This window comes from Aplidium turbinatum, chromosome 10, assembly GCF_918807975.1.
Source record: "Aplidium turbinatum chromosome 10, kaAplTurb1.1, whole genome shotgun sequence".
NCBI lineage: Eukaryota > Metazoa > Chordata > Ascidiacea > Aplousobranchia > Polyclinidae > Aplidium > Aplidium turbinatum.
The window spans coordinates 9,573,768-9,601,332 of NC_137481.1; the positions used below are offsets into that span (position 1 = coordinate 9,573,768).

The window sequence follows — 27,565 nt, forward strand, 5'->3', positions numbered from 1 at the left end:
AAAACACGGGAAGCAGCTGACTCGATGACTAATATAGTCTTTCGCTGCTTCCTGTCTGTTTGTAGATTCTAGTTATGGTGCTATTTTATTTGCATTGTCTATATTTTGTACCGTATACTTTTCTCGCAACAGACAAAATAAAAGGTTTCTCTCTCTCTCTCTCTCTTTGAAAAGTAAAATTTCACTAGGCTATGCGTATTTCCAATACTACTTTGATTTTGTCTACTTTCAGTGCTAGGTTTTAGTTGACTGTCAAAATTACACCCAAAAATGGCTGATGCTGATAAATTTAATGTTGACAAAATTATTGGAAGTCTTCTGGAAGTTAGAGGTTCGAGACCAGGCAAAAATGTGCAACTCACTGAAAGCGAATTCCGTGGTCTTTGTCTCAAGTCAAGAGAAATTTTTCTCAGCCAGCCTATTTTACTGGAATTGGAAGCTCCTTTGAAAATATGTGGAGATATCCATGGGCAATATTATGACTTATTGCGGTTGTTTGAGTATGGAGGGTTTCCGCCAGAGTCAAATTACCTATTTTTGGGTGATTATGTTGACAGAGGTAAACAGTCCCTGGAAACCATTGCATTGCTACTTGCATACAAGATCAAATACCCTGAGAATTTCTTCTTGTTACGAGGAAACCATGAATGTGCAAGCATCAACAGGATTTATGGTTTCTATGATGAATGCAAACGTCGTTATAACATCAAGTTATGGAAAACTTTCACTGATTGTTTTAACTGTCTTCCTCTTGCTGCAATTATTGATGAAAAGATCTTTTGCTGTCATGGAGGTCTGTCACCAGACCTTCAATCAATGGAACAGATCCGACGTATCATGAGACCTACTGATGTCCCAGATCAGGGTCTTCTTTGTGATCTTTTATGGTCCGATCCCGATAAGGAAGTCTTTGGCTGGGGAGAGAATGATCGTGGCGTATCTTTTACATTTGGATCTGAAGTTGTGGCAAAGTTTTTGCACAAACATGACTTGGATCTGATTTGCAGGGCCCACCAAGTAGTTGAAGATGGTTACGAGTTCTTTGCCAAACGACAAGTGGTTACGCTATTCTCAGCTCCCAACTATTGTGGCGAATTTGATAATGCTGGAGCGATGATGAGTGTTGATGAAACGCTGATGTGTTCCTTTCAAATTCTAAAACCAGCTGACAAAAAGAAGTTCCCTTATGGAGGCTTGAATACTGGTCGACCTGTTACACCACCCCGGAACAGTGCAAACAAAAACAAACAACCCAAAAAATAACTATTTGCTTTGCGTTACAAGACACTATATATAAACGTAGGGTTTAGATGTCGCAGCTTTTTTTACTGTTTTAACTGTAAATTAATTGAAAATCTAAGCCTTTTTTCTGATGTCACGTATTTTTCTTTGGTAGATTCAAAGTAATGAGGTTATGTGCTTACTGGCCCCAAAGCTGCTGGTTTGATATGCATTGAATTTAATCAATCAACAATTTTTAGGAAATGATTTCAGATGCTTATACTCCTACGCAGTATTCGATTATGGTGGATTATTTTCAACTTATGAAATAGAAAATTGTGTGTCACATTTGATTGCGGGAGCAAGTCGTGATTTCTTTTTATGCATCATATCTTAACATGATTGTTACAACTTGCATCACTGAAGATTTGCACCGGAAATAATGTAGATTTTCTGTGCATCTACTTTTGTCTTTTCAATTCATGTCGCTCCGTAGTGTCATGAGCAGAATTTGTTACTACTTCTTTGGTTTATCATTTGTCTTCACATGTTTTTTGTAAAACTAGCAGTACAATTGACGAATATTGAGTATCAATCGTTCAAACCAAACTTTTACCCTCTTGGTTTAAAATTAAATCGTGACCTGACACTTGTTTGCACAAACAAATCGTCAATGTGGAGCTAAGGCAATTGAACAACTGCTGTCCTGCAAACTGGAGCAATTTTTTTAATAATACTAAGCCTCATCGTCACGGAGGTAATTAATTTTATACATCTAGGCCTCATATGTATCGTGTCAGTGGCTGTTTTATACTGTGTTGAATTAAGATTTTACTTTTCCGTGTGCTTATAACCAACTGACTTCAATAGCACATTTTTATTTGAAGAAAAACGTATGATGACGGCCAAGCTTTGTAAACCCCAGCAAAAAAAGGGTCAAACTTCTGGAAATGTTGAAGCAACGTAAGGTTAACTTTTGCTTGTTGAGTCTGCGAGAAATTTGTTTGTTGATGTCTCTGTCACACCATGGTCATCAAATTAGCAGGCCTACCTAAGGAACTCACCAACATTGCGGTATCATGGACACGTTTGATGTGATCATGTCTAATGTTTTGACTTTCGCACAATAAAGTACATGTTGGTGGTCAATACCGAACTGCTGTTTTAATGTAAGGAATTTGAATTGATAAGCAATTACGACTTTTCCTCTGATCGAGTCTCGAAACTTTCTGTGATGTTTGAATTTGATCGCAATGATTCGAATGACAGCAAAGTCGTGATCAGCTGATACCTTGGGACTTGGGTTACCTTCCACTTCCTTCAAACATAATGTTTAACTACCAAACGTTTATTTTTAAACTTAATAACTGGTGTAAAAACATTCAAAAGCGAATATTAAACACAATAAAGCTGAAATTTAAAACAAACAAGACTATCTTTTACTGCTGATGAAGTCTTGTTTTATTCAAAAAGTATAAGGCTACTTTAAGCAATCAATTCACAGCGGAAAGGAATACATGACACTGCATGCAGAAAGCAGCCAGAAATTTGAACACAAGCAACTGTTTGTTTAAGCAATAATAAAGAGTCGCGATTGCAGACTGATACAGTGGACGCATGAATACGATACATGTTTAAAAAATAAACACAGAAATAAATAGAAGAAATAAGACTAAACCAAAACATAGAAATAAGACTTAACCAAAAAAGGTAATCTCAGAGTTAGTGACGCGAGATGTGGAAGAAAAAGGACGCCAGAAAAGTCAAATATTATAATTCGTGACTTAATACAAGGCACTGAACAGTTGAACACGCTTTCGTTACCGGTACCTATAATCAAGTGATCAGCAGTAATCACATTTCCATAAGGTTGGCTACAGTTTGAATACGACAGAACATTAGTGAGCACCAACACCATGTGTGGGGATATTTATCTTCGGACGGAAAACATGGCGTAGACGAAGCTTTATTCCGATAGCTTTCCCTGCATACTGACTTAGACAGGTTTTGAATCCTTGGCTATCGGACTATATGTGTTACTGCGAGTCGGCCACACTTTTTGATCTCATTCTACTAAACGAAAAACCACTAAAACTGTGTTGTTAGACTGCAGAGTTGTCGGTGGACTTTGCTGCTCCTGAGAAGGGTTTATGAATGGACTACAGACGTGATTTGTCCAAACTTAAAATCAAACACAAAAACATGGATCTAAAAAATAGTAGGCCATTTGTGAATCGCTGGTTAATCCTTCATTCCTAAGTTTCCGATCGTTAGTCAACAACTGTCGGATGCGGTATCACAAACAAGTATTCGGATTCAGAAGTCCGGGTTGGCGGTTAAAACTAGCATTGGCAACATGAAGCTGCATTTGAGTATAAATCGCAAAACATGATAAAGCAAGTGCGCAATGCGATGCCTATCATCGCTCATAATCACTGTATAGTAACACCGTTCTGCAGTAAGTTTAAAACGTTGTTGCCATCAAACTTGAAATTCAGCTTCAAATTTACGTGAAATAATGGCAACCGCGCAGTGCTAACTACTAGCACTGAAAGAGCTTAGGCCCACAAATTGAAAACCCTAGTAGCCTAGGCTAAAAAAAATATTAATAGGCCTAGCTACAAATTATTATAACACTTTATTAGACGTCAAAAACGATAACCAAAAAGTAAACGCCATATAAAAGGATCAAAGCTGTATCAACTTTACTTCTTTCTAGATTTCGACGCAACGGTTTTCATGACCCACTCCATTCCATCCTGCAGATGACATGAATGCTTGGTTATAGAATTGTTTTATCGACAAGCTACCTGTAGCCTACGATCAAAAGTTAAACTGCCAGGAGCAATAGCCTATAATTTGAGTAAATGTCAACACTTGATATTGAAACATATTTCTCCGGTCTACAACAAGTTTTGATTAGCTTGATTCTTGCCGTTTTGCATAGCTTAGGCTACTTATCAAGAGTTCAGTTTAGGAATTCTTCGCTGGTTTTTCGATCTTGCTAAACCATTTTACTGAGTAGTTTATCTTATTTCAGTGTCAATCCAATTTTAAAATTTGCGTTTTATGCTGTTGTAGCGGACGCGGTAGTTAGCACGCGCGCTCATATGCAGCCGTCCGTGCTGACGGCGACATTCCTGGGCAGAACCGAGATCAGAACTGGCGAGGAATGACCAGGACACGACAGTCTTCTCCACTGCCTATTTTATTGACTAGTTGACAGAATAGTACTTGACCACAAGATAGAATCCTTTAAGACTGCGTTGTTTACTAACTTGACTGCTAGTTTCAGAAGAACACAATCCAAACGTAGCAAAAGGAGAACACCGAACTATTGACAATCCCACTACCGAAATACTAGCATGCTGGCGTACTACATTACGAACTTCATCACAACAAAAAGAACTTCAACTTTGGGGAAAAGAAACTTCGTTTACGACTGCATCTTCCAGAGAACAGAATTCTGCATACTACATTTCACCATTTAATATTCTTGATTACAAACAGAATAATAGCGTGTCTGAGTTGAATAATCCTCGAATCGTCTCGAACAGTATAGTAGGCCTATAGTTGAATAGCAATTATGGTTTTATTTATTGTCGCTCTACAACAGCTAAGGTCTTTTAGCGACAGGGCTCATATTTAATTTTATATCAGGTTTTACGATGTTATCACATTATTACCGGATTTATTCTCACTGCACTGCGTTATGCAAGAAAGAACACAATCGGTACCGTTTTTAAAGTCTTCGGTTTGACCCGACCTGGAATCGATCTCAGATCTACCAGCACCAGAGCCAAAGGCGAAACCACTCGGCCACTGAGCTGGTTTGAATAGCAGTCTAGTGAAGGATCATAGTCAGGGCCGGATTTAGCTGATGGGGGGCCGGGGCACTTTTAGATCGGGGGGCCCCCTGCAAAAAAATTTTTGCGCCTACGGCGCGAAAAACCACCCCTGCGTCTACAGTAGCATCAATTCAGCACTGCACACCATTTTGAAGAAACTTCGAAGGCTGAAAGGAAGAAAAAATAACACAAAATCACGTTTTTTCCACGTAGGGGGGCCTTTCAAAAGTCGGGGGGCCCGGGGCACCTGCCCCCTCTGCCCCCCCCCTCCTAAATCCGGGCCTGATCATAGTTGCAGTTTCCTAAAAGGAACTCTAGTTTAAATTGGAGAGGCGCATCCACAGGCATTGCCAATTCTACATGCGATCATCTGACGTAATACAACGGTGGATTCACTAGTCGATGAAATACAGTGGTACTGCGATTCAGGCACAATGCAAAGATTGATTACAAGACTGCATTCCGAAAGTAGGCTACGCGTTATTTGTTGATTGGAAAGGAAGATTCTGGAATTCGACATAACGTCACGGTGACGCGCGTTGCGTCAGAGAAAATTAGCTCTCGGGCGCCACACTGTTTTCTATCGTTTTAGTAACCCATGCTATTATAGGCATGGGTTACTAAAACGGCAAGTGTTAGTTTTCGAAGCGAAAACTAACACATATGGCAAGTGTTAGTTTTCGCTTTTGTGATGAGAAATATAAATCAAACTGGTTTGAACAAGCACCACATGAAGAAAGACCACCTTTTTTTCATAATTCGATTTATAGGTTGCGGGAATATTTATCCTCAGATAGAGACAAGGCAAAAATCATCATCTAAATTCGGTATTGTCTCCACAGGTTTGGGTACCGGTAGCCAAATTCTTTCCTTGCAGCAATCGCATCTTCAATCCAATCTTCTCCGCCTCATCCTTTAGGACACCTGTTCTTTTTTGACGTCTCCGTTTCTTCTTTCCATCCACCTTCAAATCCCATGCTTTTCAGAAAATTTCCTTCATGAGTCTAGTAGGCCTAGCCGCCTAGTAGCCTACATTGTGGGCTCTTTATTTTTTGATTCGATTAACTTGTGAAGAGTAACTTGTTTGATTGATAGATTGAATCTTTATCCTCGGACTGGGAAAGCTTCTTGCAGAGCTTAATCCTGGCAATTTCGCATAGCCTACTTGTAAAGGTTTTGAATCAGTGACGCAGGCCCGATCATCAAGATTGACAGAGTGAAGTTTTTCCGATTGTTGAAGTCTTGTTGCCGGGGACTTATTCCATCCATTAGGTGCCGCTGAATGGAGAGCAGTCCTTAACGTGCGTTGCTCAAGCGCACACCCCGAGAGTCGAACCAGCACCGCTTGATCTTGAAGCTTCTTTGTTCCAGAAATCATGCGCTAACCAATTGAGCTATAGCGGCGGACAATGCTCTGTAACTGGCTTTAAACTACAGTATTTGTAATAGGCTTTAAACTATTGACTAATACTTTCAAGAATGATGACAACTGGACCTGTTTCATAGTGAGTTAAAAGCTCATCAAGTAGCCTATGCGAAACTGCCAGGAATAACCTATCAGGGGCTTTCTCTATCCAAAGATAAGATTCCAACCAACCAAAACGCACCAAGTACGGTAGACTTTAGGACTAGTGCTTGACTTTTCTTAAGCCAGAATTAGAAAATACGGTAATATTATTCGTTCAAGTGGTAACTAAACAACTTACATGTATGCCTTCATTTTTCATAGCGGAACAAGCTTGTATTTGCCACGTTCGACCACGTATAATATGCAAATGTAAAGAGTCAGCTATTTCTGAAGCTGGAGCAGCTTGCAAAAGGTCTTGTTTGTTGGCATAAACCAACAATGGAACACCACTCAGTTTTTCATCAACAAGAAGCTCTTCTAATTCCTGAAACACGAATAAAGACATCAAGATAAACCCATTTTTGGAAGCTTTACAGTGACAATGTGTTTGCAGTAGGCTATGGGTAGTAAAACTAGGGTAGGCTAGGGTAGTAAAACAAACAAATGACAAACACATAAAAAAATATTTTTTAATTTGAGGCTACCGCTATTAAAATGAATGCGAAAAGAGATGTAGTGTAGCCTGATGCAGCCCAGAGTCAGTAGTCGACATGAATGTGTGATTGGTGTGAGTGCTTTTTTACACCACTGGATGTTGACCAGTGCGTTTTAAGATGTGGTTCCTCGGAGATAGGCTACCACCCGATTTGTACCATTTTGCAGACTGACTAATTCTTTTAATCCGACTCAAGGATATCCCTGATCAGACTGCTGCACTAACAGTTTGATTGAAATTTTCTCAATAGCCTACACTACAGTATTACCGTTTCTCATCTTTCACTGCTGATATATAGACATCCTCAGGTGACATAAGGAGTAATAACATTACCAGACAGAAACGTGAGAAATTAGAACATTTGGAAAAACTTAATCAAACTATTAAGAGCGGTGTACAACATTCAGTAAATCAAGCCTAATATCTAACCAGCCATGTTAAAACATATAATATAATGATATGGTTTCTATTTAACCTAGCGCTGTATCTATCACAAATAGCCTATACATTGCCCTCCGTGCTTTACAAAGCAGAGTGTCAACATAGTCGCATAGAGGAGCAGCTGTGTGGATACTGTGCTGTTTAGCCTACATTATCCTAAACCCTTTCTTTTTTAGTGCCAAACAGGACTGCAGAAATAGCAACAGTAGGCTACCACCTTTAAAAGTCTTGTGCATAACCCGAGACTCCGGGGTATCGAACCCTTGGCAGACACTCTAACCACTAAGCCAGTCGGCATAAATACCATCTTTTGTTTCTGAAGCACTGCTATGCTGGAGATTCATTGATATCAGCTATCAGGTTATAGCATGCAAGAATTTCCAAACAAGGATGGTATCAGCAGAAGAATGTGTCAAATAACAATGCAGTGAAGAGAGCTATGACCAGTGCTGTATTCGAGGGTATACGGCAGTATACGCAGTATACCCTCTGCTTTTTCGAGCATCTATAGTATACCCTCTGGTTTTCCCAAGCGAGTGCGTAACTGCCCATGCTATCCTTACTGATTCCTAATGTATGATGTTCTGCAAGAATTATCCATGTTATCCATTAAACTTCAGTCTCAAAGTACAACTTTACCTAGAGCCGAACTTTTAATAAAATGAACAATACGAATTATTGAGAGTTTCAAGGAAAATCCGTGAGAAAAAACACAGTTGGCTTTAGCAGCGAAGGATAATTTAATGTTCAGAAATATTCCTCTGATACAAAATTCTAAAATAGTGCCAATTAACGCAAATCAATTCATTCAGAGCATTGGTAGCAGAATGCAAATGAGACTTTGCACTAATACCGACACTGACAATGCTCAGCTACTGGTTGATATTGCTAACTTGCAACCAGAAAAAATGATAGAAGGAAATTTGCGTCATGGAAAAGCAGAGGTGAGAAGAATTTGTAAACGCTTTGACATTGATTATGAATTACAGTCAATCCAAGGATTAAGAGGCTTTACTGAAAAAGTTGAAATTGTGCCCAATGATCTGAAGTCTCTCTTTACAGCTATTTCAACTTTACCTTGTTTAACAGCAGAATGTGAACGTGATTTCAGTTTAATGAAAAATATTATCACAGGTTTAAGAGCATCTTTGCTCATTGATAACGTGAGCTGCTGTTTGATGCTTATTGCAATGGACCACCCGTGGCTCAATTTACCACTACAAATATGTAAGATTCTGGCTACTAAACCACCGATCAGTTAAGGATACTAGATCCCAAATTTTTAAAGAGGATAAAGATGTAGATTCCTCTCGGCAGGCTGTATTCATAGAGAAATAAACAATTTGGTATCTCTAGCCCAATTTTGATGTTTATAATTCATGTTATGGTAGAATAAAGATTAGTATTTTGCAAGTTGTGTATTATTTATCATTTTGGCAAATCTGACAGTATACCCTGTGCTTTTTTTACGAATACAGCACTGCCTATGACCAAAGCAGATATAGACAATATATTAAACTAATAAAAATACTGTAATTGTTTTGATGTCACTATATCGGCCAATCAAGCTATGTCACTGTAATAAAAACAATTCCTTTATGAAAAATAAAATTTGAAATTCACTGCTGTACTGGAGAAATTTTAACTATGATATTTTAGATCCATATGTTGCATATGCAAAATTTTTAGTAGTTGCTTAAAAGAATGTTTGGTAGACATACAAAACTAGTTTCTTCCATTCGTTTGCGATCCGTGCTGTCTATGACATAAATTAAAATGTCAGTATTTTCAAAGTAGTTTTGCCAGTATGGTCTAATCCTTCGCTGGCCGCCAATATCCCAAACATTGAGCTTAAAACCATCTGTGTGGACACTTTTGATATTAAATCCCTGTAAAAAAGTAAATAAACAATTACATAAAACCGAGTCAATTCTTCCATGAATAGCCAATGTAATTTTGAAATATGTTTCGTCTGCAGTCTATAACATGTACTGCTCAGCTAAGAATTTCCTGACAAAAAGTTATATTGTACTATGAACATACATTGTTCAAATGTCAATATATTTCCAACTAACTACAAAATTACAGTAGAAGACAAATAAATTAAGATACAACATACATAGATTATCAGAAAATGTATTTATTATAATAAACAACATTACACAATAAACATCTGTAATACTCTAGTATCAAGCATGCCTTCTAGTGTAAAATATTATGAAGCATTAAGCCCACCTGAGTTGGAGTAATCTGAAGTATGTCTTCTGAAGCTAGATTCTTTAAAATTGTGGTTTTTCCTGCATTGTCTAAACCTAAGAGTAAAATTCGAAGTTCTCGCCGTGGACCAGTAGACATTAATTTTCGAAAAAGACTTAAAAGACCCTGAAAAAATTAACACAAATTTAATCAAACAATTTGTTACAATTAAATGCTGGAAAGATGCTTTTTTCAATAAAAATACCAAATGCTAATTAAGTTGATTCCAAATTGCTATTTATGTCAATGTTTGCACATGGATATAACAAAACTGCATTTGTTTACGCTACCTTGTATGTACCATACCATACCATCTTTTTTAAAGGGCGGGGAAACCCAAATTAACTTTTGCGAGTTTTTTGTTTCAGCATGATGTCATTGTGTACAACATGCGTTTTAGAAAAAAAAAATCCAAATTTTGTTGCCCTCATCTCGCTAAGGCCGCTTTTGTTTGATCCCCGTTTGCAAGGCTTTGTGCGCATCCAGCCGTGACGCTGTACGCTGTGACTTCACAAGGTACATACAGTGTTGTTCCAATTAATTAAAACTGTCAAGAAAACAGGCTGAAGATAAATGCTTGTAAAATGAAACTTAACAATTCTTGCAAAGACGTTCACTTAACGTTTTTGTTAAGGATACGTTAAAGAGCTGCTAAATGTCCTGCTGACAATGGATCCGGAGAATGTCCACCAACCAAAAAAACCGGGAAGCTATTTCTGTTCCAGGGCATTTGTGTTCTGACTTTTCGCGGCCTGATCTTTCAGATGCTGCAATGTCAGGGTTTTCTCGGTTTTCTACCGAAAAAAAAACAGTTGATTTTTTTTACACTGCTGTTCTGTGTTGCAGGCTTTGACCTTGTAACACCTAAAAATTGTTGCAATATTGAAAGAAGGTGGAGGCCACATTAGGTATTAAATTATACACATCTGTAAATTATCACAATAAACCAAATATATATACACAAATTCAGCCTGTCTTCTTGACAGTTTCAATTAATTCGAACAATACTGTATGTACCTTGTGACGTCACAGCGTACAGCGTCACAGCTGGATGCTGCCTCGCCAACGGGGATCAAACAAAAGCGGCCTTAGCGAGACGAGGGCAACAAAATTTGGATTTTTTTTCTAAAATGCATGTTGTACACAATGACATCACGCTGAAACAAAAACTCGCAAAAGCTAATTTGGGTTTCCCCGCCCTTTAAAATGAATACAATTCTGTAACAGAAATGAAAGGTTTTTAGATATTATCCTTATTTTTAAAAAAAAAATCAGAAAATTTCAACTTACAATATCACGAATTCAACTTACCATAATATTTGTGTTTCAACAGTGTCATGTATTTTTATCATAAAGTAATGCTAAAGTCTTTTTTTATTTTAATTAGTAACTAGTGATCTGAAAATATAATTTGAAACAATTAAACAATAAATACTATTAATAGGCTACTACAAAAAGTGCTCAATGCCAAGAAAAAAGCCAAGCAGAGCAAATTACATCAAATATACTGTAGTTACTACTTGCTAAAACCTTTACAGCCTGTTTCACCCTAAAAGGAGGATCATCAGAAGGACCTTATTCAAATAGAATTTGAATAATTTGAAACAATTATATATCACAGCATGGATGAGTCTGTGCTAAGAGTACTGTTGCTCCTCGCTAAAACTATTAAAATCTACTTTGCAATAAGCCCCCACCTTTGGACAGATTATGGTGTTATCTGATGGGGCTACAGTCTAAAGCCCACAAAAATTCGGACTACTGATGACAAGTTACTGAAAGAAACTGACATGATGTAGCGGTAGCCAAAGTATTGAGTTTGTAATTGATATCATGAGCCACAGCCCACAATTACTGAAGAAGCATGATTAGCCTTGTTTTGACATGTTAAGTCATGAGCATAATCCAGTATATATAATGATCACATTCCTTCAAACAATTTTTTTGTTGTTGAAACAATGGAATGTAAAATGGTGCTTGTTACTTTTAAGCAGCCAACGAATCCATTTTTTTTTCTTTTTTTGCACAAGGGAAAAAGAGAAGAGAACTTATAAGAAATAAAAAGGAGAAACGTCACAAGAGATGTTCAAATTAGCTTTTGGACAAGCGTCGGGCTTTTCTACTCAACCACGCACCATGGGAACAAATTTTTCCTTTATATGTGAATGTGAAACCAAAGACTGGCTGCTCTCTAGTAGCCTTCAAGCTTAGTCCGTTTATTTTTCTTTCTCATGCAAAAAAAAGAATAAATAAATTCCCACTGGCTTAAAAGTAACAAAGACAGGAAGGATACAACAATACAACAGGTTGAGCATTATCATGCTATATTTTACATATTTACAAATAGTTTTAACAGTCAAACGTTTTCGACTTAACTTAAGCATTTATGTATATCAGGAATCTGAAAATATTCATAAAACTGCAATAAATTTCAACTTCTTGAAAGTAACTAGCTAACTGACTATAAGCCTCAGAAAACACATTAAAAGTGATTAAAAGCAATATGGTAGTGTGAAAAACATACAGACAGATGAAAAAACAATTTACATTAATTAGGAAAAGGCAACTGCGCAAATACAAAAGAATTTGCACCACAGAAGTTGAAATTAATTGCATTTTTATAAATAGTTTTAGATTCCTGATGAGGGGGCTTAAGTTAGCCCGAAAACATTCGACTTTTAAAACTATTTGTAAATATGTAAAGTATATCATTAAAGTAAATATGTAAAGTATATCAATCCTGTTCTATTGTATTGTCTTGCCTGTCTTTGGTACAAGAAAGCAAACTCTCTACCGAAACTATATTAAAAGTAACATTTACTAATAAGCCCCTAAAAAAGTTTTAACAAAAAGCAAACAAGATCTGCTTTAAAATGCATATTGCAAAGTCATCAAAATCAGTTGTTTTATTGTCAGATTATTTTCCTTTTAAAAATTTAATTAAACCGAAAAATCACTAACTTTTTGTCATAACTTATTTTAATATTTTTATGAGTGAGATAAAAGTGTACCGGTAGGTAACAACAAATTTTCTAAATTACAGTGACATACCGTAACTTTTTCTAGTAAAAACTGTTTTGCAGTGGGAAGCAACAAAATTATTCTGTTATCTGATATTTTAAGTTTTGTTTATTATTTTCCAATTCACACTGCCTAGTGCCCACGAATATACTAAGCTTCTTTTACAGCATTAGTTCAAAGTCTTATATTTTGCCAAGAAGTTTGCTTTTGAAAATGTTTTCACCATTAGACTGGTTTGTTTTTGTCCTATCTTTTTCTGAAGCTGAACAATACAATGGAAGTTTCACTGACTAGTCCAGCTTACTTGTGACAAATTTCTCATTTGCTAATATAACTACAATTCAGTAAATACATTTATAAACGAAAATAATAACAACCGTTAAAGATATAACCAACAACTTCTTACTATGAGTGCAAGCTGACTTCCACTAAATGCAAATAATTCAGTCACTCAGAATTACATGCTTGCCAGTTCAGTGAAAAAGTGTTTTACAGCTTTGCTTTTCCTTGGAAACGCCTCACAGGCTAGAGCATGACCAACTAAATGTTTTTGAAAAGCTAAAAGGAGAAAATGTCGTTCAATTCAATGGTCATGGAAATAAATTATTTTAGATTTTTCATCATTTATTACAGAATTCAGAGATTTTTAGGTTTAATTTTATTTGGAGTTTGCAAACTTCTCAAAGATAATTTTTTTCTTTCTAACTTTATTCAGATAAAATTTTCCGCATTTTTATATCTCATGTAAATACAGTAAATAAAAACAAAACATCATCTTGAAAGTTTCGCATGGCCTACTTCTACTTGTAGAAGCTTTGAACCACAAACGCAGGGCTGGGTGTCGCTCAGTGCTGGATTTACCATTAGATTAGAAAGGCTGATGTCTAGGGCCTCAAGATTTAAGTCCTCAAAATTTAAGATGAAGCCTACCAAGTAGCCTATAGGCCTATTTGAAAACGCCTATATATTTTTAAAAACGTTTACCTGGTAATAACGTGAAATTTATGGCGACCAGTTGTAATAAAGTAGGTACGGTATTCATAAACAGGTCTTAAAGGGGTACTAAAGGAAAAACCTGACTTGGCGATTTTCCACGTTCTTTGTGTTTAACTTGCTACCATAAAACAATTTTCAATAAAATTTTGCCCCATTGCGGTCTGCTCAGCATTCCGCGCGTACTTTTGTCAGAGCTTTTAAAACCAGAATGGGCCTGAGCAGCGAAGCATGCGACTGTACAGTCTACGTAATAAAAGACGAGCAATCAGCTAATCACGCAACAGTTGTTACTGCCGGCGATTTAACTGTAGGCTATGTATGTACATTAAAACATCAGATTTCAACGTCAAAACATCAGACAGTTTGCTCAAAACCTCAGATCTGATGTGATTTTATTGAATTGATTTTATTGATCTGTTTTTATTGAAAATTGTTTTATGGTAGCAAGTTAAACAACCTAGCCTAATTGTCGGCAGCAGTTAATTGTCGGCAGCAGTGGCCGAGTGGTTAGCGCGTTGGGCTGGCAGTCGAGAGCCTGCATGTTCGACTCCAGCCACCCGCACTTGCTGTTGTTTCTCTGGGCAAAAAACTTTACGATAATTGCCTCTACTCAGTGATCGATTTCGAGTAATGGGTAGTATCAAATTTCAGTCATAAGTAGAGTAGACAACCGGAAACAGACATTGCAGTCGGCTGCAGCGTGGGTCAGGTGTACGTCGGAAGGCGTACACCGATGCATAGCGCTCAAGTCCGCTTTCCTGCAATGCAGGATAAAGATAATAAAACAAACAAATAAACACAAACAACGTGGAAAATCGCCAAGTCAGGTTTTTCCTTTAGTACCCCTTTAATGTAAATTAAATTTCTGGTGTGTCTACTCTTTATGGAAAGGAAATATGATACAACTCTGTCATTGAAAAAACTATCTACTAATTTTTACTAACTGATATTTTTGCACATCTCTAGTTCTCTAGCAGTGAAGTTGTGAAGTTCGCACTAGTTGTGAAGAAGTTCGCACTTTGTAGTGAAGTTTACTTGTGAAGAAGTTCGCACTTTGTAGGTTAGTTTACTTGAGATAAAATTACACCGGCGATCCAACCAGTTTAACCTACATGTTATTTCCCAATGTTTCTGTAATTTTCCATGCAACCTGCTCCCGAAGTAAATAGGAAAAAGCGAGCAGACAATAAAATGGTTTGTTCGCATTTGGTGAAAGCTCAGTTCAGCAAACATTAAAATGATTGTGTCATTCTCTGCAGTCCCGAGCCAGTGTGGGAGATGAAGCTTTGTGGAGTACACTATATCTCAAGACAAGTTATCTGTGTAACCTACCGTAATAACAGTGAAAAACTGAGTCAAATTAATTGTGATGAGATTTCTGATGATTTGCTACGAGAGGCTAAAAGACTTTTTAATCAATGCATACTTGTAGAATGTAGAGGCTATGAATCACCGACACAGGCCCGGCTACCGAAATTGGCAGAATGAAGTTTACGATTGTTCAAGTGTTGTTTTCTGTGAATTATTCTATCCATTTGGTGTCGCTTAATGGAGAACAGTCCTTGAAAAGCGTTACTCAAGTGCACACTCCAACAATCGAACCAGGGCCGCTTGGTGCGTTGTAACTCATTTAACCTGCGCGTTAGCGTCTTAGTTTTGTAGTTATGACATCAATGCTGTGACCTTCACTTCAGAAAACATTCACAATGATCGGGTAGTTTGAAATTTATTTTAAATCAAATTACACAATCAAAACATTATCGAGCCGCAGTGAAACAACTGTTTTCTCGTCATTAAAAATATGAATTAGAAAAATTGCTGTCATGGTTACAAAATAAATAAATTTGAAACAACTGAAAGTAGTCAACTCCAACACAAACAGCAACCGGAAATAATTTGTGTAATTAAAACGCACCAGGTGAAAAACCAAACAGTTCATTTTAAACATACCATGGCACAGAATATCTAGGTATACAATTAAACTGGGATGCAAATACAAGTTGTTGCAAAGGCCCATATAGTCCTCGAGTAAATATCTAATCAATAAAGTTGTTGGTGGAATGTTAATGTGTATGTCAGGTTCATACGCAGCTAGTACCAAACGACATGCTCAAGCGAGGTAGGCTGGCACTTATTTCTATTTCTGAAAAAACATGCAATCTTGAATTTTCTTGTTCGACCAAACGTGTCCCAGCGATGTAGCCTATAGTTGATCAACAGCAATCATTTGTTTACTAATACCAATATCTCTGTTTTCATTCACAGAGCCAGAATAAAGAATGGTACATGCAAGGGCGATTCAACATGCAACACAAAAACTTTCGACCGCATGTTGCCAAAACAGCTTTTCACTACAGGCTTGTTTTTTTATTGCCCATATAAGGCGACGATTTTTTCTGCGTAGTGCTTCTGTAAAGCTTTTCGCTTAAGCTTAAACGCAGCTGTGATGAGACCATCTTCTGGCAACCATGGCATGGGGTCCAAGAAAAACTTCTGAGGGATTTCAAACTTCTGAAGTTTTGCTGTAAAACAAAAACAAATCAGCAATTAGCGCCAAAATGAACGATTCAGAATAATGTTGATGCAAAGTCGATATGACGAAACGATACATGGCTTAGCGTCGTTACTGATAAAATAAAAAAAACTACCACCATCACCTGGCAAAGAGTAGGACTACCAGCTGCACGACATCGAAAACTGCAATTTATTGCGCGTCATGCAAAAAATAGAAAGCCTCCAGTAAGTTTGTAATTAACCAGCGATAATGTATTCGTTCTAAACTAGATATAAGAAGTACGACTTGAAAGATAGCAATTTGCAGGCATGCGCAAGTAGCCTACTCACATTCTTTAGAGATTTTGTCGACTGCGCTTTTCATTTCCTTCATAATCAGAGGATCTTCGCACATTGCAGAGAGCTCATCGCTTTTAATTCCTTTGCTGGCAGCAACAGCTTTGATGTTCTTTTCATTGGGAACAAGGAAAGCTACAGCGTACGGTTGTGTACTGAAAGAAAAAGATATTCATAATCGACACTTTTCCAGCAAAGGAACATCTTTTCAAGATTTTTTTCAATCTTGTATGCAGAGATATACACTATACCAAGGGAATATGCAACATTTGTTAGACAATCGTTCCAACAAAAGATAAGTAACTGTATGTGTCTAATCATGTCAATAGTGGTCAAGTGTTAATGAGATTTGCTTTCTTCCCTTGATAGATGGTCAAGACTTACTTTTGAAAAACAAAAGTATATTAGTTGATATTAACTCCAAAACAAGACCACTACCAGTTGCTTGACTAGAGCTATTTTTACAACTACTTCTGCGAACAAAGTAGCCTACCTGTCAGCAAACACCCAAACGTTGTCAATCAATGGAGAGGCTTTGAGCTTTGCCTCAATGCTTCCAAGTGCCAAGTATTCACCATGAGAAAGTTTGACAAGATCCTTCTTGCGATCTGAAAGTGCAACTTGTTTCAACACGTGTCTTTTGATGTGTCTTGAAATTTAATGTGTCTTGAAATTTAATGTGTCTTCACAATTGCTTGATGTGGACGCTGTATTTGTGGGTTAGTTAAAACCAAACTGCAATCATAGTACGCGTTCGATGCCTACCAATAATGCGGATTGCGCCGTCAGAATCGACTTGGCCAATATCGCCGGTCTTGAACCACCGCTGTCCGTTGCCATCGACGTAAAAGTCTTCGGCAGTTTTCTCTGGCTTCTTGAAGTAGCCTTGAGTGATGTTTGGTCCTCCAATATGCACCTCACCTTGTGGATGTGGCTTGTTTGACGGAGAGTAGCCTCCTGTGATACAAAGAACGCCTTTTAACCATGGAGCAAAAGTAAATGTACTCGCGGCGGCCTAAATTTTATTATAATGTTTGTCAGTTTTTAAATCTATTCACTAGGAATTTTGCTAATGCGATATATTCAATTGAACATATGTGGTGTCTTTTTTAAATTATAGAAAAGTAGAAAAAGGTAGTGAATAGCATTAAGATATACGCCAGTTTTTAAATAGAAGTAACTGCTTTAAAGCTAATTCTAAATGTAGGTTTAAAGGTGCAAACACGATGCGCTTTAAGTACAAAGTTTCATCTTGACTCATTACAAAAATGCAGTGTAATGCCGCACAAACAACACGATGTGTCGACAACAGCAACTGAGTTTGGTTTGAACAGTTGATGGGTCAACGTTCAATACTTTACCTTCTTCCCAAGCGACCAGCTTCACTTCACAGCATGGAAGAGAGGGGCCGACTCGACCAGTGCTATAATCTTCAGTGATCTGAAATTGTGGTGATATCAATCAATTACCACTTGAAAATAAAAAAGCAAAACCGATTGATTGAAAAATGATACTTTTCAAGACCAATACCGCTATTTCAAAAAATGGTTTGTTTAAGATGGACATCTCTGAGCTTCTCACCTGGGAGACGGTTGTCGCTCCACAAGTCTCGGTCAGTCCGTATCCTTGCCCTACCGGACAACACATGCATACATTCATGAAGCGCTGAGTCTGCGCGTCCATCGGAGCTCCTCCAGATAGCATGGCACGAATGTTGCCTCCAAGAAGAGCTTTAGTTTTCTTGAAAATGATCCTGCAAAAGTGCGACTCAAAGTCTCATACATATCTGATATTAGCTACCAACTGGAGCCTGTACCGGTAATTGCAACTGGTACAAGAATATCAAAAGTAATCCGACCAGTGCATGCAAATAACATAAACAGAGTTAGATTTACCAGCAAGGTATGCCCAAAAATTTACATTTGGCCTGCACCTTTGGTTTCAGGGCTAAGGACGACCGATTACAATGCTGGCTCATACTTATACTAGGATGAGTTTTCATAAAAGTACTTGTTCAGAAACGGCGTGTCGTATCCTCGTTCAACTTGCTTCAGCTTGAAAGCGTATGCGCAGTGAAAGAGCAAGCGGATGGGAGCGCTTCCTTCCTGCACGCCCTGCATGATAGCCTTCCTCATCCGTTCAACGATTTCCTGGAACAATTTGAAGCACACTTGTCACTTCAAATCAAACAATCGAACACCCAATGGATAAGCAGCTACTAAAGAGCAAAATCTTCTAGAAAAAATGAGAAAAACCATTTTGCGTTGCTATTGCTTGATTGGAAACATCAAAACTAATCTACAAAGGTTACCCAATTCCATGTGATCGGCTAATCATTGATTTACAAAGAGCGAAACAGGTGCATTGTTTGACATCGCGACAGTGCACACACACCATGACCTTTCAATTTGAACGACAGATTTCACTGGACACCGATGTTTATTGTTTAAGTAGATGAGTAGCTAAATATATTAGAGTAAGCCTACTACAATATTTTACGATGTACACAGTGATTGCGCAAGATGCCGAGTTCTTAGTGAAAGTTCCAAATTCTGCTGCTGCTTTCACGTTTTCTCTTGTTTTAAAGGGTAGTCCACATCCTCCAGTAGTTCAAAAGCCATATTTCCAGACAGCAAACCAACTATTTTTTACATTGCTTCAACGTCTGCAGACGCTGAATCAATGTAAAAAAACGGTTGATTTGCTGTCTGGGTCAACTGTTGTCGATATGCTACTATACATTGATGAAGTTTTGAATCAGATTGACAAAGCCTTAGACTAAAAAAGCATATTATTTACTGAATATTGATGGGTAACACTGTATAACTTAGTCAAAAATAAATTGAGCGCAGTCTCAAGAATGTCCGGAATGTTCAAGTGCTGAGCCCTGGGGTGGTACTTGATCTACCGTATATGCTTGTGCTGCAGCAACGTTCTACAAATGCAACACATATAAATAAATAAAAAACAAATTACCGGCACAGCTGCCATGAGGGTTGGTTTGAGGACAGTCGCGTCACCACTACTGCCTTTCTTGATTCTACTCGAGCGATCGGACAAGGTCAAAGGTGACGAATAACCAATCCGGGCACCTCCACATATCATGATGTTCTCTGGAAAGAATAAAGATTAAACTTCTAATGTGAACGTATGGTTTTTCATACTAACTTTTGATTAAATTTAAACAACATTTCAACATGTTTCGTCCACATTAAGATATACGCAAGTTTAGTTATAAGCTTTTGAAAAATTTAAACAGCGAACCGGTTTCGTTTGTATACGATACATTAATTCAAGAAGTTAGATTGTTGGCGAGGGTGATAGCTACAGCACTTCATCTTACCTGCAGCAAGCTCCAGTACATGGGCAAGGGGCAAGTAGCCAATATAAACATCAGTGGTGCTGAAAAAACAAGACTTTATTTTAGAATCAAGTAATCATAAAAACACTTTTCTGACTAGGTATGTCATTCGGCTTTAAATTTAATATTAGATTATGCAAGTTAATATTTAGGAACCAAAATATGAACAAGATTTGTTCTACACTAAACGGGTAATAGTAATCGATGCACGAAACTATTCAGATTAAACTAACTTCAGATACGGGACTCTCGATCCAATCCCACTCATTCCAGCCACAAAGTTGGAGTGACTTATGAGGACGCCCTTGGGATCACCAGACTGGCCACTAGTATACATGACGACAGCAAGATCATCAGGTTCAGGGGCGGTGCGTTCGCATTGCTTGCCCTCCTCGGACTTGCCTTGTTTTTCAACCTTCAACGACAGTAACCCGATCAGCAGTTATGTTTGGGCGAGATCAACCTCCAATTTTAAATATATCTTCCAGACCTAGTCATGCAATTATCATAATATAATGATTAGCAAAGGGATTTACAGCCGGATGCCTTTGTAAGGGTGTTCAATTTCGATTTTCGATTTGATTCGATTTCGATTATGGTGATATTCGAAATTCGTATCGGACATATTCGAAATTATAGCAGCCCTTTCGGCTGAACGCGGTTGAAAGTAACGCGAGTGGCGCGAAATCAGTCTTGTCGCATTTTGCAAGCGAAAAAGACTTCGACGCATGCGCATCGTCAATCACGTGACTACCACACGCTCTCGCGGGTTCAACGGGCAGTCCTGCACCAGGAATGCCAGGTTGGCATTTTTAATGCCAAATTTCACAAATTTCTCTCAAGAATGAAGATAGCTAGGTTGTGCAATAGCAGAAAGTGTAGGCTGAGCTTTGTCGCAGTTCTATCCATTTTTTACCGAATCCATAGGCGTATAAGCCGTGGGGGCAGGGCCGTAGCCAGACCGCAGAGCAAGGGGGGGGGCAACTTTTTTTGGGGGGTAGGGGGCGAAAAAATTTAAATGGGCAAAATCATTATAATTGTAGCTGTTGCTCGAGAATGTTGAGATTTTGCCAAGGGGGGGGGGCGAAATTTTCGGCTGGCTACGGGCCTGCGTGGGTACTAGGCCCCCACGCATATTTCTGTGTGGGGGCAACTTTTTATGCTGTATTGAATATTGATACATAAAACAATAGATGAACTAGCGATCGGCAGCAGGAAAACACTTTTTGAATGCAAACCGCAACAGCTTTGCGATAAATAATCACTATGAACGAGTTGCGATCCTACAATCCAACACCAGACAACAAAATTTGTCATCTTTACATTGATTTAATGTCTGCAGACGTTGAATCAATGTAAAAATGACTGATCTTGCTGCCTGGGACATAGCAAACATCTACCATTTTGTGTCGATTCAATGTCATCAGATGTTGAATGCATCCAAAAACAACATAATTTGCTACGTAGACGGAGCGTGCGTTTAGCTTTATGCGCTTGCAAACGCACTCGATGTCGCTTTCGAGTCGAAACCTCTGCACTCTGCAGTGAAATGTCGCGCAGTGAATCGCTCGCTGTGAAGATGAACTTGAAGTGTTTGGGATCCCAGCGACCTCGGCTCCAGCGGAGCGATCGTTTTCAAAAGCTGGCCTGACCGTCACGAAGCTGAGATCCCGACTGACGGGTGACCATGTCGATCAGCTTGTGTTCATAAACACCAACATGGGCCTGGAGCTGTAGACGTTATTTTGTGTTTTTTTTTTTCGCAAATTTTCATGGCTTTTTTTTCGCCTTTTCTAGCGAATTTTCATGTTGTTTCATTCAATAAAATCACATTTTGCAGTTAGGTGAATAGTTGTGATATTCGAAATCGAAATTCGGAAATCGAAAACAAATTGAATTTCGAATATTCAAATAATCGAAATTGAACACCCCTATGCCTTTGTCGACGCCAACCCTAATTACAAACTGAGGACCGAGTCATTGTCTAAAAATGCATGGCAGCACGAGGAGAATATAATTCTGGCAAGGCACCTAGTAAGTGAAGTAAACTTGGCAGGGAGAAAGTATCTTGTGCTCGTGTGGTTTTAATAAACATCACACACCTTCCCTTACATGTAAGTTGGCCGTAAGCAGAAACTGAAGCTATTAAAGCCTTTAGAATACCACAGCACAAAGCTGAGAAAGTTTTGACATTTTTGTCACCAAATCGAAAATAATTAATTAAACTACCATTCAACGTTTTATAGGCAGAGAAAACTTTTTCCCGAACCGTAGAAAATTTCATTATCAGATCACCGCTTCAATGCGTGATGGAAATCGAAAATGAATGCGATTTCAATCTTTTCCTTTACCACAACTACAGAAAACAAGCATTATAGCAAGACAGAATGCAGCGTAAGTAAAGTAAACACTTACCTCAGCAAAAGTGTGGAGTTTAACCTCTTTTGGACAATTTAAATCGGTTTTTAGTTTGCAGTCGTCGACGTAGATGACATTTGTGACCTTTGGAGTTAGGCGCAAACAGTTCTGTAAGAAAGCAAACTCTGTAAGCCGTCGAGCTTAGTTACTTTGATAAAAACTTGCAAAATACCACAGAAAAGGCACAAAGGAACCACCCGAATAACTGCATATTTTATGGAAACGTCAAAACATCCAAAAATTTGGTTATGCAAACAAAGGCACATTAAACGGCGTCTATTTCCAATTGAATTGTCACAAGACAGAATAGGTTTCCTAACAGTGCTCAATCATGTCGACTGCATAATCACGTAGAGCAAGAACAGACCTTGATAACAATTCAAATCTACATCTGCGTTATACTCAACTCACATTCCACAAAGATGATTTTGGAAAGGTCAAGGGTCAAAGAAGGTTATCTTTTTAAACAACGTTTACGCCTTCATGGAGTATTCAAACTACTAGATAACAAACAAGTCAAACGAAGAAGGGGCGTTATTTTAGGAAAAGAATTTAAAACTCCACCAAATTTCCAAGATAATGTAATAATTTGAATTCATGCAGCTATAGACAAAACACTGAAAAATTACGAAAAAACAACATATGAAAATAAACTTTATACGATTGACTTGGTCAAATACGTTCAGTCGTTCATTACAAAGAAGCATAATTTCGTTTCGTTTACAAAAGGTTTCCGGTACCGTACATTAAAAATAAGTAAAAGCTTACTATCAATTTAGTGTTCAATAGAGTGGAGCTTGTGATGACGTGAGACACTTCGGTTTCATTCAAGGCGTGACAAATACCCTCTTCTCCTAAGGTGGCGTACACCGTCACGACGGGAAAGTTATTGCGGAAGCATGACTGACAGAAACATAAACAGAACACGCTACAGTATGGAACAAAATTACAACCACTTGCAGTCTAGCTTTAGTTTTTACACTATACTCAGCGTTAAGAATTGGTTAGCTAGTGAGAACTTGGCAACTGCATTTCACTTTAAGATAACATGACAATGATGGCAACGTATTGTAGTTGTAGCCTTCCTTAAATTAAAAATGATGATTTGCATAGCCGAGTGGTGAGAACACTGAAACGGCAATCGAAAGGGCGCCGGTTCGACACCGCTCAAGAGCATGCGGCTGTGTTTGTGGCAGGACACTTAAAGGCATGCCTGAAGGTGGACACGAAGATTGGCTTCCTTGCCTTCCCGCGTCCACTTAATCTAAATCTTCAACCACCGGGTGTAAAGCCTGGATACGACAAACAAAAACAAACAAGATCTTGAAAAAAGTAAAACACAAATTTAGTAGAATCTGCCAAAAGTAGAAATACAGTAGCAGCAGAATATTCACATGAATTGCTATCATCCATTCCGATCGAGTTTCTAGAAATATTGCAATTTTTGCTTTCGGTTTTTGTCCAATCAAAGACAGACCGCGACCAAAGTCAAGTACACGATCATATACTTCGTTGTATGTTTCCCACTTGTAGTTTCCAAAGATAGCCTGGATAAAAAGATTGGCTTCAAAATAAAGGCTTGCTAAACTTTTTTAAATACTATTTCAATCCCAACATCCGAAAGAATACCATCAAACTCTTACAATTTTAATGACAATTTTTTATAAAACAAAAACCTTCACTTCAAAACACAATATTTTTGATGTGAAAATCCTTCTATAAGGGTTCCTAAATAAGGCATATACTTTTTTAAAGACTTTTCCGTCAGGCTGCATTTCATCTTCCTCTGCTAAAAGTTCACGCGTTCCCAAGCATGCATAGCGAGCATATTTCTTTGCTGCAGCTTCAAAAACTTTATCAATGGTTTTGAAATTACTGTAAGCTGTTTCCATCAACTTTTCTGTGTTTTCCACACAACGATATGGAGCACCTGACAAGTGAGATGTTGTTAATTCGCTTGCTACAACACTCAACCAACTAGCATATAAGACATAGCATCTTTACTTTGACGCAAGTTGTCTATAAACAAAGTAAACAATGTTAATATATTACTCATTCTGACAATATGTCAGTCGGTGAGTGAAGTTCTTTCTATATAGTTTGGTCTGTTTGGACGGATGTCCCACAACACCACAACAGGAGCGTGCAACTATTTATCACAATGGTACTACAATTACAGGACAGGTGCAACACAGCAGAGAACAGCGAAGGGACATATAGTTACTAAGACAGCTTCTCCCATTGGAGACACAGCTGCATGCTCTGGAGGGGTCTGCTACTATTCGGCGAGTCCAATTTGGCTAGTCCGATTCGGCGAGTGCCCTATTCGGCGAGAGCCCTTTTTGGCGAGTTCCCTATTCGGCGATTTTTCGAATTTTTGTTTTTTAAATTATCGGGTACCGTAGCCTAATTATCATTGCCGCTTTTACCAATGTTCAAACCAATGTTCTTTCAAACACTGCAAAGACTTTTTCATCACTTGGTCACTTAATGAACCACTGAACTAAATCTGAACAGATCATATAAACAAGTAGTGTACCATGACCTGTGCTCTGGCCTGCAAGCAGTACGTTACACACCTCGCACCTACAATCTGCATGACAATAGGGGACATAAGCCAAGCCTTGTCGCAAAAGTAAGTCACTCAGTCAGATTAGTGACCTAATTTTTTCAGCGCTCATCGTTTTAAATTTTTATTTTTGTGTATGTAAAAACTTTTTCACAAACTCTCTGTGCTCAGTGCTCAAACATGCTTCTTGTCAACATATGGAAGCTATAAAGTAAGCATTAGAGCTACTACAAGTAAATAATACAGCAATCAAACAATTAAGACAAATTTAGGTTTGATTAGTTAAACAAAGCAACATTTAATTTACTTGCTATCAATTAAACGATAAAAGTGATGGAAAATTTGTAACAGTGCCTCACATAACAACAGTATAACAGCCTCATTTTTAATAATGAGAAATCGATTTTCACATACTACTACAGCATCGTCAGTTCCTCACTCTGATCCAAAGAAACAACAGTAACAAGACTTATACTAATAATGTCAACCACTTCACGTGGATAGTTTGCTGGGTTAGGTTCAGAGAAACAGAAAAGTTTTATTAGATACCTCAAACTATGAAGCCCCTCATGAGAGTAAATATAATTATACTGAAAGCAGAAAGATATATATATAATTAATTATATACGTTGTAAATGAAAAACTTCTGATTTAATAACACCTGGGAAAAGGTTGCACATTACAGCTCTATACTATTTGTCACCTGGATCATTTGTGACTCTTTTAGCTTTCACTCGCCGAGACATGTTGAGAAAAAATTCCTTCAACTGGTGAGATAAAACTTGTTCAAGCAAAATCCATGGTATAAATGTGACAAAACCAAACAGCCAACGGAATGGGGAAATTAAATTAGAAGCAGAATCTGAATACAAAGTACTTAAATTAGTCATATATAATATAATTCATTCATAGCTTGCCACACCAACGTCGGAGCCAGATAATAGCATACAAACATATTTTATAAATATAATTTAGATATCATCGGTAAATATATTAAATTAACTCAAATCAAAACGACTTCTAAAGCTAAGATAAAGAAAAAGTTAGTAGCCCAGAGACCCCAGAGTATAACTACAGACCCAAGCGTGTACATAGAGAATGACATGCAGTGTAATTCAATTGAGCATGTTATTTTGTGCTAAATACACATTACACATCCTAGCATGTCCTTTTGTGATATCCTTGCATTGCATGTACTATTGTACTAATGCTTTTACCAGATTTGTCATGCGCTATTCTAGATCAATAGTCGAAATCGGTGAATCGCATAGTCAATTTGCCAAGCTTTTTTATGAGATTAACCACATCCAATATCCATTGATTGACAGTATCAAATATGTTATTTGGAACCTAGATATTTGTTGGGGATGGTTAAAGTCTAGTCGCAAAATTACTATGCTAGAGTACAAATGCAAACATTATATACTACAGCAGCTAATACAATATTATGCCAACAACAGATATAGAATAGCCTGTATTGTAAAGGGCTAGTGCAATAGCCTGACTAAAAAATATTCTTATGAACTTCAACAATAATCACTTCAACTATTATTATGAGTCTTAATAAACTTTGATATCCAAGTATAACAAATGCACTTATGAAAGCACTCAAAGGTATTTTTATGGCAATTTTAAGCAAATGTTTACTTACCCATACTTTGAATACTTTATTATGTTCACAAAATTATTTGTCTGGTTGCGCTCAGTGCATGGACATCAATTTAACACTCCAGCGAAACAATGTTTTCTTAATATCTATTGGTAATAGCTTGTCCTGATGAAAAATGCAAGGAAAATGAAGTTTTTAAACTAGTTAACGAACTGCATGTACAACACTGAGTTTTATGCGTAATTTAATTAATTTACAGTGTCACTGCAAAGTCTGAAGTAGAACAAAATGTACAAAGATGTTTAGAAGATTAACTAATTATAGACTGAGAATGTCGAATAAAATCTTTTTGGTATTGAGAACTCTACCTAAGCAAATATTTTTTACATGTTACATTTTTTCTTCATAGCGAATCAATCATTTAGTAATTAGTTTTAATTGTTTCCATGGTAGCATACCATGCAATTGAATACGTGAATTAAAAAAAGGCCCAATTCCATTTTTTTCAAATTTCAGTTTTTATGTTTTTCCAATTCGTGTCAGTGTCTTCTGAACAATAGCTGAAAAAATTTTTTTTATGCTTTAACATGAAAAATACCCCCTCAATATTTCCATTGATGTTTAAAAAGGCCTAACTCCAGAATTGGACCTCAACTTTTTCATGGTCTTTCTACAAATTTTCACCAAGTGCCATTTTTAGACATCATACTTCTTACCAGTATGTCTAAGCATATGATTATTATTATTGAAGTTTCACCACAAAAGTAAAAGACAAAAATAAATAAAACGCATTTATCTCAAAAACGCCTTTATGTGAATTGGCCCCTTTTTAAATTCACGTAACATTCAATTGTTATACCACAGTATCTAAAACTGCAGCCTTTGAAGAATTGTAGCGAAATTCAAGATTTT

General features: G+C 37.5%; 2 protein-coding genes and 1 pseudogene across 3 annotated transcripts; 1 reads left to right on the forward strand and 2 right to left on the reverse strand.

Moving 5' to 3' along the window:
• The first annotated feature begins 236 nt into the window (after window positions 1-236).
• LOC145778302 (serine/threonine-protein phosphatase PP1-gamma catalytic subunit B pseudogene) lies at window positions 237-2,735 on the forward strand (annotated as a pseudogene).
• Window positions 2,736-3,840: 1,105 nt separating this feature from the next.
• Window positions 3,841-11,229, reverse strand: LOC145778303 (ADP-ribosylation factor-like protein 3). 2 transcript variants are annotated; one of them, XM_082589765.1, is made up of 5 exons: window positions 11,141-11,229; window positions 9,809-9,955; window positions 9,295-9,462; window positions 6,776-6,961; window positions 3,841-3,980 (listed from the first exon to the last, which is right to left on the reverse strand). In XM_082589765.1, the coding sequence occupies exons 1-5, from the start codon at window positions 11,141-11,143 to the stop codon at window positions 3,927-3,929; spliced, it is 558 nt and encodes a 185-aa protein (XP_082445891.1). In that variant the 5' UTR covers window positions 11,144-11,229; the 3' UTR covers window positions 3,841-3,926. The 2 variants fall into 2 exon arrangements, with proteins under 2 accessions (XP_082445891.1, XP_082445889.1); XM_082589763.1 differs by lacking the exon at window positions 3,841-3,980 and adding an exon at window positions 5,804-6,033.
• A 4,327-nt stretch (window positions 11,230-15,556) lies between these two features.
• Window positions 15,557-26,823, reverse strand: LOC145779160 (long-chain-fatty-acid--CoA ligase 4-like). Its single transcript, XM_082590737.1, has 16 exons — window positions 26,696-26,823; window positions 25,748-25,906; window positions 24,221-24,405; window positions 23,870-24,022; window positions 23,244-23,378; window positions 22,473-22,583; window positions 20,291-20,472; window positions 20,040-20,098; window positions 19,673-19,809; window positions 18,707-18,846; window positions 18,278-18,449; window positions 18,058-18,136; window positions 17,462-17,653; window positions 17,190-17,304; window positions 16,691-16,851; window positions 15,557-16,368 (listed from the first exon to the last, which is right to left on the reverse strand). The coding sequence occupies exons 1-16, from the start codon at window positions 26,697-26,699 to the stop codon at window positions 16,214-16,216; spliced, it is 2,139 nt and encodes a 712-aa protein (XP_082446863.1). The 5' UTR covers window positions 26,700-26,823; the 3' UTR covers window positions 15,557-16,213.
• Window positions 26,824-27,565: the final 742 nt, after the last annotated feature.

Excerpts from the sequence above, each read along its gene's own strand:
- LOC145778303 (XM_082589763.1), bottom strand. Across the intron at positions 6,962-9,294 it reads GAATGGAAGAAACTAGTTTT|GAATTAGAAGAGCTTCTTGT; the intron begins GTATGTCTACCA and ends TTCGTGTTTCAG. Across the intron at positions 6,034-6,775 it reads TGAAAAATGAAGGCATACAT|GTGGATGGAAAGAAGAAACG; the intron begins GTAAGTTGTTTA and ends TGGGATTTGAAG.
- LOC145779160 (XM_082590737.1), bottom strand. Across the intron at positions 23,379-23,869 it reads AATGGATGATAGCAATTCAT|TCATGCTTCCGCAATAACTT; the intron begins GTGAATATTCTG and ends TGTTTCTGTCAG. Across the intron at positions 18,137-18,277 it reads GAGCGACAACCGTCTCCCAG|ATCACTGAAGATTATAGCAC; the intron begins GTGAGAAGCTCA and ends CCACAATTTCAG.